This window comes from Molossus molossus, unplaced genomic scaffold (assembly GCF_014108415.1).
Source record: "Molossus molossus isolate mMolMol1 unplaced genomic scaffold, mMolMol1.p scaffold_m16_p_14, whole genome shotgun sequence".
In the NCBI taxonomy this organism is placed as follows: domain Eukaryota; kingdom Metazoa; phylum Chordata; class Mammalia; order Chiroptera; family Molossidae; genus Molossus; species Molossus molossus.
The window spans coordinates 10,563,890-10,582,936 of record NW_023425349.1 but is presented as its reverse complement, the minus strand read 5'-3'; the positions used below and the strand labels follow the sequence as shown (position 1 = coordinate 10,582,936).

The 19,047-nt window shown below is 41.8% G+C and overlaps 1 protein-coding gene across 6 annotated transcripts in view; it reads right to left on the bottom strand.

The window, feature by feature from the left end:
• DENND1A (DENN domain containing 1A) overlaps window positions 1-19,047 on the bottom strand; it is a 491,959-nt gene that overhangs the window by 187,006 nt on the left and 285,906 nt on the right. For all 6 annotated transcript variants that reach the window (XM_036261261.1, XM_036261264.1, XM_036261259.1 and 3 more), the window contains one exon: window positions 12,170-12,215. In XM_036261261.1, coding sequence (XP_036117154.1) covers window positions 12,170-12,215 — 46 coding nt within the window. The remainder of the gene's footprint in view (window positions 1-12,169; window positions 12,216-19,047) is intronic.

The following is a 19,047-nucleotide window of genomic DNA, read 5'->3' as shown; positions in this document are numbered from 1 at the left end:
TAAAATAGGGCCTCATTCCTCCCACATAACTGCCACTTGCCATCATTCATTCATCACTAAGCACAGAAAACCTGGACTCCCATCTCCACCTGCCTTTTATTTGAAATGTCAATTTTTAAAGAGTGGAGAGGTTGGAAACCCAATTTAACAAGCACTCTGAAACATTGTTTATTGCCCCCATAAACATGGCTTAGTGAGAATTACGAACTTAATCAGAGTGAACTTATCTCCCGGTGAAAAGGAACACTTTAAATTTCAGAAATGGCACCTTCACTGTGAAAATCTCTTAACTTTTCAAACAAACTACAGGGGGTCTTAAACATATGGGCAGTAAAGGGGTAGCCATTACTGTGATTTGTCTTGCCCAAGAGCCAAGGAGCCCTAAAGGTCCATAACAACTTTAAGATCTAGAAAAATATTTGGAAAATCATATTCAGGAGACATGTCTCTAAAACCCCTGAAAGGTCTGATGAGGGGGAAGTAATGTCTGTACAGTTGCCTGGGGCTGCCCAGAAGAAAGGCCCCTGGAGTCAGTAGAACGGGGTTATTTCATAAGCAGCAGCACTGGGAAAGCACACCTCTCCTCCTGTGCATAAGATGAAGCATTTAGCAATAGGTCATATTTGGTAACCTGCTTTTCAGAAGAGAGGTTCCACCTAAATCTCAAAGCTGCTACATGGTTTGAGTGATTTTTTCCCCCTATTTAAACAAACTATTCTAGAGGATGAGGTCCTGTGAACCCCAACTTCCTAGTCTGAGATTTCATTAGAGCAGCTCTGACCATTCCAGGAAAGGTTTTCATAAAGACATCCCATTTGCAGGGAATGTATCAGCCTGGATGCCAGAGGCAGGAAAGGCAACAGATATAAAATTTTATTATTTCAATGCCCCAGTAGCAGCCAGGAGAACTTAATGAAATCACCAAGATTTACAATCTGAAATAGCTATTGCACAGACAGATATGATTAAGGGAGCTGAGCCCTCTGACCTTTCAACCCTTTGATCCTCACACAGCAGGTGGCCTGGAGCCCCCTCCTGGGCATCTTCCCTCTCTTCCGACACTGCTGAACCTTGATGTGCAATAAGCCTGACCCTACACAGGTGACTCTCATGCCGCTTATCACCAGCAGCTGCTGCTAATGGAATGGCCAAAATCACTTGGCCTCTAAATTCTACCCCAAAGATGGGGGAGAGGAATCTGCTCTGCAGCATCCAAATGTGCTGAAATGATGTTCAATAAGTCAGCCCCAAGTCCACTTGTTTGCAATATTTAATGATGTCATTACCAAAAACTGTCCTAGAAATGGAACTCTGTCTCCTTCGATTTATACTCTGAGTTAGAAAAAAAAATCACCTTTTAAAAAATAAATCACAAATCTCAAACAAACAAACAAAAAAATCAACCCTGAAGTCCCAAATGCATCTCTCAGAACTTCCCTAAAACCATGTGGAGCAAATTTATACCAATGAAAATCAAAACAATTTTTGGAAACCTAAAATTGACTGTTTTCAGTTCCATGAAATTTCATTTAAAAAAGCCCATATGCCAAAATGTCCAAATTCTCTTATTTTTAAAAATTGGGATGACTTCCAAAATCATAGCTATCTTTTTCTTCCCTTTTTTTTTTCCTTCTAAAGCTAAGGATGGGTAATGTGCATATGTACTTATCAAGCTTCATAATTTAACCCATTCGACCAGTATAAAATAGTTGCAATAAAATGCTGAAGAGGCAGGATATAAATTTATAATCACTGGATCTTTCAAAGCAATTGATGCCAAGGTTTAACATATTTTGTTTGGTTAAAGATGTGTCCAGGAGTCTAGGCAGCCCCAGTCTGAACCTTTTACTTTTTTTCAGATATTTGAGTTTATGGAGGGAAGAATTTTAGGCAGGACACATAAACCAGTGGAATGTTGATAACTTCCACCACAAAGAAAACTTGAGCGTCACTGATCACCACACGTAGGAAAAGCCCCGAGCCAATGCCTTTGATTCTAAATAAACACAATATAGTGGACCAACTCTTTGCCTGGTCATTAATGTCTGAATCCAATGGGAAAAGAAAAAAAGCCCACTTATTTGGTAAGTGAAGTGATATATATCTTAAATATTCAACTTTACATTCATTTTGAAATTCACAGAGAGTCAAACAACATGTAAGGGAAGGCTTATAGAGTTTACTTTCAGTCACACGTTTCTCTATGGATGTTTAAGTTTAGTACAAGAGTAGTTTACAGAGAAATCAATTTAGTAGTATAAAAAGGTATAGTTACTACACAGAGTTTGACCACTTTGTACAAAATTATCAAGCTAGCTTCTTGAGAGGTACCTACTGGAAATACGACTAATAATAGCTACTATTGAGTGAGGGCTTACAAATGTGCATGGAACTTTAGTCATATTGTTTTAAATTGTCATCACTTTAAGGCAGTTGTCCCCATTTTGCAGATGGGGATGTTAAGGCACACATGCATGGAAGCTTAGTGACTTGCTAAAGTTGCACACAGACAAACAGTGGAGCTAGAATTCAAGCTCAGGCTCACTGCCTGCCCCCAAACCCCATGGTCTATCCATATTTTCCCCAACAAAGTCAAACCAAAAACAAACAGAAAGATCCTAAATAATAATGTGCAATAATTTGTGCAGAAAATGCTGGGTTTCAGCTTGCCTACACACTGCCGTGGCTCATTTAAAGGCCTTCTGAATCAATTACTTTAGGTCATTAAGAGGAAGTTTAATTTGGTTGACAAACACCCCCACTGTGGTGACCTCACATATCAACAACAAATGCCTGATGGTCACAAACCCGTACCAGGAGTCTACTGAGCATGGTGTTAAACAAAACCACATGTGCCCGGATTCCAAGTGGGATTTGACTAGGCCAAGGGTACCGCTCTTCAATCATCACACTGCTGGTCTCTGAGAGCCCACAATGGCCCCGCCCCTAATCACTTGCAAGGAGTTTATGAAATCACCAGTTCTATGTGGCTGTGCTCAGTTAAAAGTGCCTTTAAGCTAATGACAAGTTAGAAAAAGTCACTCATTAAAAACACAAAAAGAGGCTAAAAAAGAGGGCAGAGCCAATCTTTTTGGGGGAGAGCATTTTAAATAATATTTTTTATTTATTGAATTTATTGGGGTGATACTGGTTCACAAAACCATACAAGTTTCAAGTGTACAACTCAACAAGCATCATCCCCACTCTGCATTGTGTGCCCATCGCCCAAAGTGAAGTCTCTTCCTTTCCGTCTCCCCTTTGCCCTCTTCCATTCACCCGATCCCCCTTTCCCCTGGCTATACCACACTGTCGGCAGAGCCGATCTTAAGCAAATGTCTTTTAGCTTGTTTTAAAGAAAAATGATCAGTTCTATATGCATATAACATTGATACACATATACAGTAGTTCCCCTTTATTTGTGGTTTTGCTTTCTATGATTTCAGTTACCCACAGTCATCCATGGTCCAAGAATATTAAATAGAAAATTCCAGATATTTTCAGAGAGAGAGGGAGAGCTCATATTCAAATAATTTCTATTACAGTATATTGTTATAATTATTCTATTTTATATTAGTTATTGATTTCTTACTATGCTTAATTTATAAATTAAACTACCATACATATGTTTATGTAAGAAAAAAACAGCATATATGGTGAGGCAAAAGTAGGTTTACAGTTGTTCATATGGAAAATAATACAATAATTAATAAATAATACAAGAATAAACTGTTTTGCATACTCACAACTGTAAACCTACTTTTGCCCCACCCTGTACAGGGTTCAGGACCATCTGTGGTTTCAGGCATCCACCGGGGTCTTGGAATGTATCTCTCATAGATAAGGGGGACTACTATAATAACTTCTATTTTTTGGTACCTGACACATGGTAGGCACCAAATTTTCTCATTAACTTCTCATTAAAAACTCTTGTGAGGTGAGAAATCTACTCTTTTTGTAAGCAAGGAATCTGAGGCTCAGAGAGGCACCTTAACATCCCTTCTGCAAAACCAGCATCTCCCTCAAAGGGGTGACAGCAATTTTGTGGCTCAGTGCAGCATCTCCAATAGGCATCTCTTAACAGAACAACATAATAGCAATGTTGTGTAAAGCAGTCCAACTGTGTGATGGTCACTACACCTTTTTATCTCCCTGCTAAACTGGTCTCTGGTTTAAACAAAGGGGCATGGTTACAGTCACCTGGTAGTGGTGGGGCTAGAATCTGCATCTGGGTTCACATAACGTAGAGACTGGTTCTTTTTTTTTTTTTTTTTTTAAAGCATATTCATTTTCTTTCTTTCTTTTTTTTCATCCTCACTCGAGGACATTTTTCCAGTTTTTGTTCAGATAGAGCAGGAGGGAGAGAAGGAGGAAGAGAGAGAGAGAAACATTGATGTGAGAGAGACACATCAAGTGGTTGCCACCCATACAACCCCAACCGGGGCTGGGGACAAATTGCAACCGAGGTACATGCCCTTAGCGGGAACCGAACCTGGGACTCCCCAGTCCACAGGCCGAAGCTCTAACCACTGTACAACCCAGCCAGGGCTAGAGACCGGTTCTTTCCACTCTGCTACATAGCTTCTTGCATGCTACTCCTTATCTTAATCTGACAGGACTTTGATTAGTTCAAGCTTTTCTTAGTAACAATTTATAAACTTTAAGTTTTCTTTGAAGTCAGTTTTAACACTGCTAAATGGAACTTACATATAATGACTGACTAAGTGATGATAGGAAAATTGGAAAACAAAAGCATCAGTTATGGCTTCACATTTTCTACTGGGATTCTCCCTCATACATTACTCAGTTTTTCTAAAATATAACAGAGGCTCATCTCATCTCACAAGAGAATATTTCAGTCACAACACATTAGACTGAAAATGTACTGACTGCAAGAGATACTGAAATCAGCCAAAAGTACTTGCTCCCTTTGATTACATAAATTGTCTTATACTAACGAATTCCAACACTAGGGTAAGTGACACTTAAGAATCACACTCATTTCAAATGCAGATGCACAGAGGAGGGAGCTCCCAAGGGAAATGTCAGGTGACATCCAGGACCACTCAGGCCCTCAGTTGGGCAGAGCTGCTCAGTTTTCGGTCTGAATGCTCCAGATGAGACAGAGACTCACATGTGATGATTTTGAGAATAAATACCATGCTAAGAAACTCCAGCAAAGCCAAACTACTTACTGTTCAATTACTTTTTTCTTTATATAATAAAGCAAGTTGCCAGGGTTTCACAGATCTAAACTTTGCCTTTTTTTTTTTTAATACCACCAACTGGGAAGAATAATGTTTTGTATGGTATCTTCAAAAAGCTCTTCACATCCATTATGTCAGTTAATTCTCACAACTCTTTGAGATGGATAAGATAATCTGAATTTTACTGGTGAGAGAATGGCGCCATGGAGAGGCTGATGACACAGCCCCAGTCACAAGTGTACTCAGAGCTTCTCTGCAGAAACGGAGGCTGCCAGGCGGCGCTCTCCCTTCCCCGCTCCTCAGCCCACGGTGCATGAGACAGAGGCCACCTTGAGAGGGAAAGGCTCAGGCAAGGAAGGAGCCTCTCTGCCTAGGACTGGGGCAGGGACAGCATAATCCACATGGCCTGATGGGAGGGTGCACAGAGCAGAAGTTCTAGGGGCTGAGGGCCTGCAGATTATATCACCTCTCTGAGCCTCAGCTTCCATTTGCAAATATGGATAGCTCCTACTTGGCAGAGAGATTCTCAGAAACACTCACAAGTGAAGCCAGGTCAAGCACCTAGCACAGTGTCTGGCAGTGAGCAGGGAATCAGAAGACTGTTTCCTCCCAGCCCTCTCCCTTCTTGCTGAAGCTCTCTCCATGAACCTATGACTGAAACTACCAGGTGGAATATTTCATGCAAATATCACCTTCTTATAAAGCAGGAATGTGCACTGGCAAATAACTCTCACTCACATGAATTTCTCAATTCTTGTGAGGACAAATAAACAAATGGGCACTGATAATGGAATATAATTATGGCTCAGAGTTTTGGATCAATAGCAGAATCTTATACTACTGTCTACTTGTGGAGGCCTGCAAAGAAGCAAAATGGTACAATGCCAAACAAGAAACACTCTTCTACACTCACTATAACATTGTTTAAAAATAAATACCTCCCCCAAACAAACAAAGGATTGAGGACTTTCTATACCGGGGGGATATGGATGCCAGAGACCGAGAGGAACCTCGATTCGGCACCTGGATGCTGTCCCCAGAGTGGTGGCTCAGCGCTGCTCCAAGCACTTGGTGCATCTGCAAAATTCGCTTCTAGGAGCCCCAGCTAAGCCTTCCCAGATACAGGGTTGTGAGAAAGGGAGAGGACTGCTCTGAGCTTGGCCTGCATCCACGTGCACCCATCACAGCCCTCCTGAAACTGCACTGGAGGGGAGAGGTAGTGAGCGCCTGCGCATGTGGTACCTGGATCTCACTCCCCCTGTTCCTACTGCCTGGAACTATCACTTAGTATATAACCTACATTTATATCCTCAAACTGGGCTGTAGAAAGAATATCTAATTCATAAAAAGTACTTGGAAACAGAGAGGAAAAGTCAGAATCTAGTAAAAGTGGTGCTTAAAACCTCGAAGAAAGCCATCACTACAAACACTTCTGCCGTGGCTTGGTAGCAAGGGAACCATTCGGAAGCTTGGGTTTGGGACGCTAACACATCTGAATTTTATATACATGGTCGTGGTGTGTAATTTACTTGAGAATTACCTTGATCTTTACAAATATCAATTTACTTTATTAACATGGTTAAGCAGTTTCCAAGCATTTTATATGGAAGGACTGGGTTTCTAATGGCCCAGAAGGAGAAGGCCTGACCATGTCCCTCCCCTATTTACACTCTTCAATGGCTCTCCGTTGCCCTATAAAGTTCAGACTCTTTAACACGGCTTACAAGGCCCTGGATGGCTGGCCCTTGCCTGCCTGCCTTAGCTCTCCTCAGCTCAGCTCTCCTTCAGCCTATGTTCCTATCAGATACTGAACTACTCATACTTCTTGGAAAACTCCATAGGCAATGCTTTAAATCTTTGTAGATGCCACTACCTGTTCCCCTGGCTGAGTTCTTATTTATCTGTTAGGTTTCAGTTTAGGCATTCCCTTCCTCTGAGAAGCATAGCTCTCAAAGCCAGGTTCACAAAATTCACTACAATTCTTTCTCCTTGTCTATATCTACTCTAGACAAAGCTTGTGAAGGCAGGACTATGTTCATTCAATATTCTATACAGACTCCTAGTACGAGGGTGTGGCTCGCACACAGAGGCTTTCAAAATATTATTGCAGAAGGAGATGTTTGCTGCGTATCTACTGCAGGCAGACACTAGGATATGCTGGACATACATGGGACTCACTATGTAATCCTTACCACAACCCTAAGAGATGGGTACGGACCGCTATTACAGATGAAGAAATGAAGATACAGAGCAACAAAGCATCATGCCTTAAGTTACTACCACAGGGTAGTGGTCAAGCAGGGGACTGTTAGTGCATTTATACAATTTTACAAAAGTGAGATAATGGTGCTTTAACCTAGAGACTTTCCCATCCCTGGTACAATGCCCCCCAGCACTGCAAACCAGGAGAAAATAGGGCGGGCACAAAACAATTTTGTTGAAACTCTCTTTCCCTAGGAAATGAGTGATGACAATGATCCTTGGAACCTAAACGTCCCTGAAACACAATTTTAAAGTCATCAACTTAACAATGAAAATGGCTTTAAGGCCACTGACAAAATAAAAACAGCAACGGTTGTTGGTCTTTGTTGAATTCTTTAGGTGCCAGGCACCCTATAACCATTCTCTCACTGGATCCTCCAACAATCCTATAGGGGAGGTAGAGCCTTTGCCCTCATTTTACAGGAGAGAAAGCAGCTCAGAGGTCAATTACTTTGCCTAAGGTGACACCAGCAGGAAGTAGCAGAGCCAGAATTCCAAGTCCTCCAGTGAACACTCCCCTCCACCGCCCCCTGGTGTCTAGGTGGAGCTTAATTTTTAGGCAAAGCTGAGCCTCTGTTTGAAACTGTTACTGCTACCACCTTTCCCTCCTCCTTCTTGACTACTATGCCACCAGGAATGATATAAAATACCCTGATGTCACTCTGAGGACTACACACCAAGCAGTTTGTGAGGCTTAGAAATGAAGGTTTTCATTTATCAAAAAGGAGAAGCACCAGTTATTAGACATGGCACAGAGCAGGGGCTACAGAAACATCTCCTGAACTAAACTGAGGCTGAGAGAAGAAAAGGCAACAGTCACTGTGTAATCTGGCCACATTTTGTTATTTCCTAGCTGCCAGCTAACATGATCATTCTCTCCAAGAAACTAGGTCTATGCCAATACCCTTGGCTATCCTGCTAACTTACCACTAGACTCAAATTAATGTTTGCTTAAATGAGAGAATGAGATAAAAAGCCAGGAGGGCTAAGAATGATGATGAGCTATACCCGTGTCATTTTAGAAGGAAGGTGGACTCTTTAAGGCGACCAGGCTACCATCTACCAAACAGCAAGGGCATCCTGTAAGAGCATGAAGACTAGAATTAGGTCTTTCCCTAAAATAACCTTTTTTCAAATGAGCACACTAGGTTGTAACTTGTATTTCTTTTCGTGCATCAAATTTGAGTGTCATAAAAATGGTTAAAAAGTCTTCCTATGGTAGCTTTTTCTAAACTTTTATGAACATCTGCCACATTCATTTGAAGTTTAAAAAATTCTGGCACATATGCAAAGGCATAATAAGGTGCCTATAGCTTTCAAGAAAAAATAACAAGACAGTCAAAAATAAGCCTTTTGCTGAATTGCCAGTAAGAAAACCAGTATACGGGAGGAGATGGGCCTTCCTGAGCTGCTTCCTTCAAGAGCTCTCTCTTGGCCCCAGGTATGAGCTTCTCCCCTAGTAGTACAGCCCATGGTTCCTGGAAGAAATCTCATGGGAAGCACCCCTCTCATCTGAAGGGTATAATAGAACCACGTAAACCCAATAAAAAAGCACGGCTAGACTGCTCCGAGTCTGAGTTAAATCCACAGAGGAGATGAGAAGACAAGTCCAAGACTGGTGGTTCATGGCTGCCCAACACACCTGGGAAATGCTACCTGGCTAGAAAGTGTCTTTGCTGGCTTCAAGTGTGCGGCGACTACTACTTTCTTTTTCTTTTAGTGCTGACCACACAGGAGTTCAGCATGGCAAACTCCTCTCTACTCTAGCTAATTGATGGGGCTAAGATTTATCCTGGTCAGTGTTTCCCAAGTCTTTTCACTGACAGCTTTTCAAAGGCTGAGCAGAGCAGCCATGAACCCCCTCACCTAAGTGCAAAACTCTGTCTCAAGTTTTAGCATAAAAATGTATGCATATTTTGCACCGCATGTTTTACTAACAAAAGGCCTTGCTTTAAATTACTTACAATCATATAAAAGTAAAACAATTTACTCTGTCCATCTTTAAGTAAAATTACGGTGCTGGGTTCTCTAAAAATAGTGATGCCTGCTGGAGGGTTCTAAATGCGCTCCGAATTCAGCCTCCCAAGCACTCACTTAGTCCTTCTTTTCCGAAAGCACCTGCTTGGTGCCCCGCCAGGTGCTGAGGACACCACAGTAAATGAAGCGCAGTCCTGTTCTCGAAGAACTCATGCTCCAAGGGATGATGAAGGGGAAGCAAACAGCTACCACTCAGAGCAAAAGGGACAGGAAATGAAAGACAATGACAAAATGAGAGGACTTCTTGGAAGAGCTGGAGAAGGGCAGGGCTTAGCCATGCAGGGGCTGGGCATGTGGGGATGGTTAGGGATCAGTGAGCACACTGGCTAACACGGGACAGCAAGAGGACAGAGAGGCTTGACAGCAGCGTAGAGACTGGGCAGAACTCGGGGGTGGTGCAGAGCGAGACTGGAAGGCGGGCTACAAAAGTAGAGTGAGCTAGTAGAAGTCAACCCACTAAATGCCAGGACTGTGAACTGAATTTTATATTTACCTTTCTACCTTCAGGACTGAGCAAAATGTCTGGAACATAAGAGGCCTTCATTTTGCTTAGCAGATGAATGAATAAGGCTTTGCAAGAATCCAAGAAAAGCAAAAAAAAAAAAAAAAATGTCAATGAAGGCAGTAAGGAAGAAACAGGGCGAGAGACATGTCAGAGACGTGGTGACTCTTTAGAAAGAGCGAGGAGGAGGAGCACTCGCCCGTGCTCAGTGTGTCCCGCCCTGGCACTCTGCAGGCAGCGGCGCCATTCGCAGGGCCCGGAACACCAGAAGGGAGTGTGTGTGTGTGTGTGTGTGTGTGTGTGCGCGCGCGACACTGAGTTAGAGATGTCTGTAGTAAACTTAGGTGAAGTTCAACTGGCATTTGAAATACTTGGACCTATGCTCAGAGAGAGACGAGCTACTGTTAGAATCACAGCTGAGAGTGACCGACATTACCTTGGTAGCTGAAACAAAAAGCCTTAAACATGATGACTAGAGGGCATGTAGAGCAGAAAAACAGGTCAAGACTAGAAACCTGGACCATGCTGAAGGTAAAGGGACATGAAAAGGAATCTGAAAAGACCTTGCCAGAACAGTCTGGTGGGCAGGAGGAGAGGCAGAAAGGAGCTGCAGACTCCAAGAGACCAAATGGTATTTAGATTAGTGTTTCAAACTCTGTAACAATTGGCACTAAAGGCCTATTAGAAAGTGTTCAATTTAAAATTTTCACACAGGAGCTTTGAATACACCCCCAAACTTGACAAACAAAGGTAAAACACCCAAGAAATCTCTTCAATCTGATCTAAATACACCATCCAAGATAGTCCATAAACTGTGTACTGCATGTGCTCAGGGCTGGGTGATGACAAGGAGGAACTGTTAACAGAATGTAGGAGCCACATGGCCGTCCTGTCAAATTAGAAATTTGAGCAGATTTCTGTGGTCTATTTTGATCAAGATTCTCAATGTCAAACAAACAGGTTTTTCGATAACCAACTTGTTTCATTTTCGTAAGCACAATAGCACAGTGTGCAACAGTTAGCGAAGAAGCAGGTGGTCCTCGTCGACGTGAAATGAAGGGAACAGAAGAAGAGAAGTAGCACTTCCTTTAAGACATGCAAAGCATCATCGCAGACGGATATGGCTTTAGATTTTCCCTCGGAGAGCTTATCTCCTGTGCAAAATAGGCAAGTCCTCCACCTCCCACCCCATTTTGCTCCAGTGCAAAATTTAAGCTCTCTCCTGAGGAGGGAAAAGCTTAGGGTTCATATCTACAGACCAATGGCACTCACAAAAGCATAGATCAGTCCTTTAAGAGAACTGCTATCTAATTGGTACAGCCATGCAGAAAGCAATCTGTCACCAGAGTCGTAGCTTTACCAAGCATTTCTACATTAGGGGTTCTATGCTAAGGACTAAATCAAAATGCAGATAAAAGCTTATGCGTGAAGATGTTTACTGAAATGCTACTTATATCAGTGAAAAATGATAAAAAACCTACGTGTTCTACAATAATAAGAAAATGGTTAAGTTGTGATATATCCAAACAGTGGAATGACAAGTAGCAAACTAAAAATTATTCTTACTGAGAGCACATAAAAATGTGTAGAAATCCCCATGCTGTAATATTAAATGACATATAAAAACATAAAATTATATATAAAACACATCAGTTACATACATTTATACAAAATATATACTCATAAAATAAAGACTAGGAGGAAGAATAGTAAAATGCTAACTGGCTGAATTTAGAATAATGGTATTGTAGATAATTTTAATTTTCCTCTTTATACTTCTATATACTTTTTACACCGCATTTTGTACAATAAAAAATGTAATGTTGTAGTGGTTTAGAAAAAAAACATAATTTTGAAAAGCAAATCTTTTCCTTCCCTTGTTCAGACCCTTGAGGACCCTTTTCCTCCTGCCTCTTTAAACTTCACTCCCTAGCCCATGAAAACGGACAATCTTCATACAAAGAGGAAACACACTGGAAACAAGAGCCCAGTGGAGAGGGTCTAAGTGGCGTGCTCAGCTCTGTGCACCTGGAGGGAGACTGTGCTGCTTCGACACGCTCCCATGTGGAGAGCTGTGACTCTACACACCACTGTCTTTTCCACTGCCACGTAGCAAAACAAAACGGCAAGTAGGGAGATGTGGGGAGGAAAGGCGCCTACTTACCTCCATTAAACTTAAATGGATTCCTATGAGGTAGGGCATGGGAGCACTGTGAAGAGAAACAGAGACACACAGCTGCTTTAATGTCTGTTGCTTCCGACAGAAAATTACAGATGGTTCACTATTTGGAGAAAAACTGTTTTAATAAACGTATGCACAGTTACATTTCCTTTCACAACAAAAACCCTAATATGACATTGTGTTCCCAAGCCTAGAAACTTCAGAAGAATTTCAAAATGCGGGCCGCACTGGAAGCAGCACGGGTGGCGGAAAGCAGGCCGACTCTGGTGCTAATCTCAGATAGCAGCTAGGCGACTGCACAGCCTCACTTGTCTTATCTCTAAAATGGGATCTTGGAAGCAAACTGGTAGGTTGCTATCAGAATGAGAGAAAATACACGTCAAGTGATTTGTACAGTTCCTGGTACAAATCGGAACTACTATGGCCACAACTTCAACAGGAAAAGCAGTTAATAAGGTTGAATGGAGAATGATTTTTTATTCGCTGTTTCCTTCTGTCACCAAGAGATGTGATCTAACTGTCCACTCTGCTTTGAGAAGGCATGCGGAGAGCTACCAGAAAGCATCTTCTCCCCAACTCGCACATGCCATCGATGGCACGAAAATTCACAAAGCCCCTTCCAACTGCTTCATCCACAGGGCACTGAGTTCCTAAGATGGAGACTGAGCAGGACAAGAGAACTCAACTCCCAAAGTTTGAAAGCCAGGGCACTATGGAGTGACTTTCTTAGGGTCCAGGACTCTGGGCACCTGTGTGTATGCGCACATGCACTCATTATCTGTATGAGTTACTTACCAATGATAAGTGTAAATGGCATTGTATGAGGAAGTTCAAATTCATCTTTCTAATCCATACAACAATCATACAAGGTACGTATTATCCCCATTTATAGAGGAGGAGACAGGCCCAGAGAGCTTAAATCACTTATCTAATGCCACCAAACAAAGTAAATGGCAAACCTAGAATCTGACTTCAAAGTTTCTTCCTCTGTGCCATACTGACTTTGTAATACCAAACCTAAAATCCCGAGGGTCACCTCCTACCCGACCTTTTTCTTGGGGCTAGGGGGTGGAGGTCAAGGAGTAGGAGGAAGGGAGCGATTGGCAACTGTTCTGTAGGTCTCTCCAGTATGTGATACACCCTGTGAAAGGTGCAAAGGGGTCTTTTACAAGCCGAGAGGAAAGATACCTGGCTCAGACCGAGGTGACCAGGAACCTTTCCTCTGGGGCAGCTGGGGGAGTGGGAGCAAACCTACAGGATGCTGTCTTGGAGACAGGACTGGGGAAACAAGGAGCGGTAAGAAATGAGAAAAAAGAGGTTTGCTTACAATTTAATACTAAAGAGTTTAGGCTTTTATCCTGAAAGCAGTGGATAGGCAATGAAGGTTTTAAAACATCAGCTGTGCATTTGAAAATTGCTCAAACATTTAAAAATAAGAAAGGACACAATTCCCTCATTACCATTTGACAAATAAAATTCTTTAAGCAAAAATCATTCCTCGGAATATAAAGTGTCCTCCTTACTAAGATCTCAGCAGTGATACATCTTGGGCGCCGGTAAAACAGACTTGGATATTAGCAGCACAGTTTGGGAACTATTCTTCTAGAAGACTTTTGTATTTGACAATAGCCAAAGAAAGAATTATATACGCAACTGTAGTGAAAGTGGAGTTGTCTTTTTTCTTTCTTCTTCTTCTTCTCTCTTTTAAAAATAGGTATCTGCTGTGCACATTCAGCTTCTCTTCGCTTCTAGGGGCAAGGAAATGCCCTACGATATTTTTTCCCCTCAAACTGTAAACCATTAGTTTAGCTGCCAGCTACACAAATGCTCAAACTTCCCAGTGTGCCTGGCTCTGCTGTCCAAGTTTTTTCCAGTATACACTGAAATGAATGTGTTTCTAATTAAGTAGCTTCAGGAAAACGACAGCTTCAATGTCAAAAATACAAAGTCTGAACCCTGGCAGGAAGTCTTAGGACTACAAATGTCTCATCTAGTGGAACCTTGCCTGATGTAATGAAAGGAAGCAGGAAGAGCGCAGAATTCCAGAAAAATGGCCACGAAATAGAAGGGAGAAAAACTCAAATCCATAATGTTTAACCAAATCTTATCAACTTTCCCAGCTCCTACATTCAGTAAGACAATTGACCAATGACCCTGAGTTTTAACTGGCATTTCAGAACTGAAATTCTAATCAATGAATTAATGCACAGAAAAAGATATTCCAACAATTGTGAGAAAGAGGTGAAAATAAACACCTACAGCAAAAGCCTCTGTATAATTCAACAGAAACTGGCTCTTATCTGAAAAAATATATATATATTTTCTAGAATTTTAAATATGTCAGTTTTAATGCCATGCCCTTTTGTCCTGCCATAAAAATCAATGATACCCTGAGAGAGAGGAAGTGGAGCCTTACAGAAACGACTGCAGATGTAAGAAGGGACAAAGTGGGACTCACTCTTCAGTGTTGTGACGTGGGCCTTTTTTTAAAGCCCAATAATTTTCCAAAGAGTAACAATGGTCTATCATAGAAATATAGTTTCTTACCCAAGTATTGTTAGGGCGGCAATAGCTCTGTATTTAGAAAATATTTAAAACACATTTATTCTGAAATCACAGCAGCTCCATGTTTTATATGAATGCAAATTTAGACAAATACTTTTTACATGTTGTCATTTGCTTACAAAGCCTCAAATACTTCCCTGAATCTACTGCATTTTTGCTCTGCATGTATTCTAATTACAAATTCCAAGTGGGAAGAAGGGAAAAGAAACCTAGAATCTCCTTAACATCTAAATGTAGCAAATATGTAACCGGGTAATTCTAGGTGTGTTCTGAAAACAATTTCTATTCTCAAGAGTCCTTGCTGCTACTGGTTCGTTTTCTTTGGAAACCTGTTCTTTTATGGCTTTTGATTGGAAAAAGAAATTTTTCTGGGGAAAAAATATAACTCACCCATGATAATGTCATCTTTGTTTGTTTGTTTGTTTTTATCCACACCCGAGGACATTTTTTCATTTTTTGTTCAGATAGAGTGGGAGGGAGAGAGAGAGAGAAACATCGATGTGAAAGGGACACATCGAGTGGCTGCCACCCGCATGACCAACCAGGGCCAGGGACAAACTGCAACCGAGGTACATGCCCTTAGCGGGAACTGAACCTGGGTCTCTCTGGACCGCAGGCTGATGCTCTAACCGCTGAGCTAAACCGGCCAGGGCGATAATGTCATCTTAACACAACTACTTTTATTTTTGTATTATTCTCCCCCAATATTAGCCCACTTAAACATTTTTGTATCTTTGAAATTATAGAGTGCATATATTTTATGTCTTCTCCTTGGCTACATTAACATTTCTCATATTTTACTATAGTATTGTGATTATTATTTTATACTTTAAAAAAAAAATTGAGCCCTGGCCGGTTTGGCTCAGCGGTTGGAGCGTCGGCCTGCGGTCCAGAGAGACCCGAGTTCGGTTCCCGCTAAGGGCACGTACTTCGGTTGCAGTTTGTCCCCGGCCCTGGTTGGTTGTGCGGGTGGCAGCCACTCGATGTGTCCCTTCACGTCGATGTTTTTCTCTCTCTCTCCCTTCCTCTCTCTCATCCCACTCTATCTGTACAAAAAATGGAAAAATGTCCTCGGGTGAGGATAAAAAAAAAAAAAAAATTGATTTTAGAGACACAGGAAGGAAGAGGGAGAGAGACAAAAACATCAATAGAATACTGGCCGCTTCCTGCATGCCTCCCACTGGGGAGATTGGGTCCACAACCTGAGCATGTGCTCTGACTGGGAATCGAACTGATGACCTTCTGGTGCATGGGTTGATGCTCAACCACTGAGCCACACCAGCCGGGCATTATTTTAAAAACTGTGTAATAGTCTACAAAGTATGGGTGTACCATAATTTACTGAATCTATTCCTAGAATTAGACATAAGTCACTTCCATCTTTTCACTCTAAGTTACATTTAATGAAAATAAACAATTTCCTGAGCACAAATTCCCAAACATGGAATTACTAAGTCAAAGGGCAGAACTGTTTGTTACATTTTTGTTATATCTTGGCAAAGTGTTTACTAGAATGGCAGTACTTGCCCCCGTGAAATCCTTCGGGATTGTTGCAGGGATTAGAGATAATCTATAAAGTGCCTAACACTGGAGCAGCACATGGTAGGCTCAGTAAGTGACTGTTATCATATTCAAATGGGTTCTCTTTGAGCCCCTGGCATGGCTGGCACCTCTGGACCCATTCTCTTACTGCCCAAAGAATGGTTTCCTGTTTCTGCCACAGTTCTGATGGATACCTGGCAAACCTTGGATGGTCGAGACTCCGTGATGACTGTGGGGTGCTAGACCTGCATCCTCTCTACACATGGGTCCCTCACTCTAAGCACACTCTTCTGTCACCTGTCTACTTGCTGAGTTCAATAGGGTTGATTATCACTTTCTTATTTACTTTTTTTTTTTTTAATTCACACCTGAGGATATGCTCAGAGAGAGCAAGAGAGAGAGAAGAAAAGAGAAGAGAAGAGAAACACTGATGTGAGAGCGAAACATCAATTGGTTGCCTTCTATATGCTCCCTGACTGGGGTCAAACTCGACACCCAGTTATGTACCCTGACCAGGAATTGAACAGACAACCTTTCAGTGCACAAGACAAAGATCAACCAACTGAGCCACTCTGGCCAGGCATTACTCTTGATTTTATGTACTAACAACAAGGCAAAGCTACCAAGTAAACTATGACTCATTACTTTCTTATGTAGAATGACAAATTTTAAAAAGCACTTAGCACTTTTGGACCTACATTAAAAGGAAAACATAGCAAAATGAATTGGTTAAGTGATTCTTAAAAAGCTCTTCACATTTAGAGTCCAACTCACTTGAATCACTTTCTGATTAAGAATCATCAACGTCCATGTTTTTCCAAGGGTATCTCAGTAACAAAACATAATAAAACTTCACCTAGTAGAAACTATCTTCCTTTATTAGGTCCCAGAAGAACTTTTTTTTGCTTCTCAAGAAAATATAAATGCAAATATCTGTTTCACTAATAGCAGAAAAACACCATGTTCTCTGCTCTGGTACCTTTCAGCATTCACAGCGACTTTACATTTCAATGCAGAATCTTAGTGCAACTTTGCACATATTTAAAACGACAATCAGACGTAACATGAACAGAACCAATAACACACATTATTAAAGCAGTGATCATATTAACAGCTATGACCATGTCCATATACAGGCAGGCCATGACAACTGTGCCTCAACTGCCCTATGGCTAACAGCGACTGTGGGATACTACTGTACACCTCTGAAGAGCAGAACAGAGTATATCTGTACTAGGCCTTTGTTCTCTGGGAATTATTGCATTGACTTCATCAGTTACATCCTGGAAGAGTAAAAGTGATTCTTTCTCCCTTCTCTCCTGCAAAGGAAAGGGGTTCCATTCCTGGTGTCAAGGCAGTGACAATATAATGGCCTTTACCTGAAAGTTATGTTCAATGTGAATCCTCTTAAGGGGAAAAGACCTATTATTTATTGAGCTACTATAACCCAGTTGCTTCAATGAATTACTTATCCACTCAAGGCAAGTCTGCAAGATAGCACTATTTCCCACATTTTCAGAATGGGAAACAGGTTCAGAAAGGTCAGGCAACTTGCCCAAGGTGACACAGCTACAAATAGTTGAGCCATATCGGAACTCAGGGCTGCTGAACTGAAAGCACATGCAGTACATGCTCAGTACTTCAGCCAAAGGAAAGAAGGGAGTGCTGGTATACCAGGGAGGCCATTCACCCAGTCCTCTGATGAACTCCAGGCCTGGGATGCACACTACTTCTCTTCTGGGTAAGTTCTACAGCATGAGCTCGTTCCTAGCAATGACCAGGCATGAATAGGAATGTTGCAGACTTATTAATGGCCCTGCAGTCCCCTGCACTTTCACAATTTGTTTAATTCTTCCCCCACCAGATAACTCGAACCCTCTTAATTATGTTCTCTTGAGGTGAGCAGCAACTAATTGGAAAAGAGTCAGGTGAAATAAAAAAACATACTGGCTGTTCAAATACAAAAAATATAGCTTCCTGAGACCAGGAGGGGAGGGGAACATTGGGTAGAGGCAGGAGGGCCCTGACCCCCAGGTGAACAACACCTCTTCTACCTCATAAAGGAACCAGTTTAGAGCTGCCTAGGGACTTGGAAGATCCACTGTTTTTTCTTTCCTTTTTCCCCATATAAATGCATAGTTAGCATTACAATTTACACATCACAGTACCCATCTCACCTAGGCACAACACCTTCTTAGCCAAATACCCCATGGGCTACGGGGATCCCACAAGTCTTCCCTCAGTTCACCAATTCTTTCAAGGAAAGGAAAACTCTGAAATAGGTCTTGTTTGAGCTTTTGTTTGTTTCTTTTTTTTGAAAAGAAACAAAAGTGTAAACACAGCTTATCCTAGCATTTTAAATTCTGTTGTGAAATAACGAGGCCTGGCATTGTGGGGGAGGTTCAAGGGCAAAAGAATGGGAGAAAGAACAAGAACAAAGACCATACAACACATTGTGTTGGAGAACACAAATAACCATAGCTTTGGTCTTACTGAAAGTGACCAGAGAGATGGTCTACAGGCTAATGTAACGGCCAGTGTCACAGAGGGAGCCAGTGAGAGCAGCCACTGTTTACTGTGCATTTGCCAGCACCAGGCTAAGGGCTAGACTGGCATTTCCTCACTAGATCCTCATGACAACAGTGTGTGGTGGGTACTGTTACGATCTCCAAGGTATAGATGAAGCAATGAAGGCTGGGAAGCTAAACAGCTCATTCAGGTCACACAGCTAGTAAACAGCAAAACTGAGACTA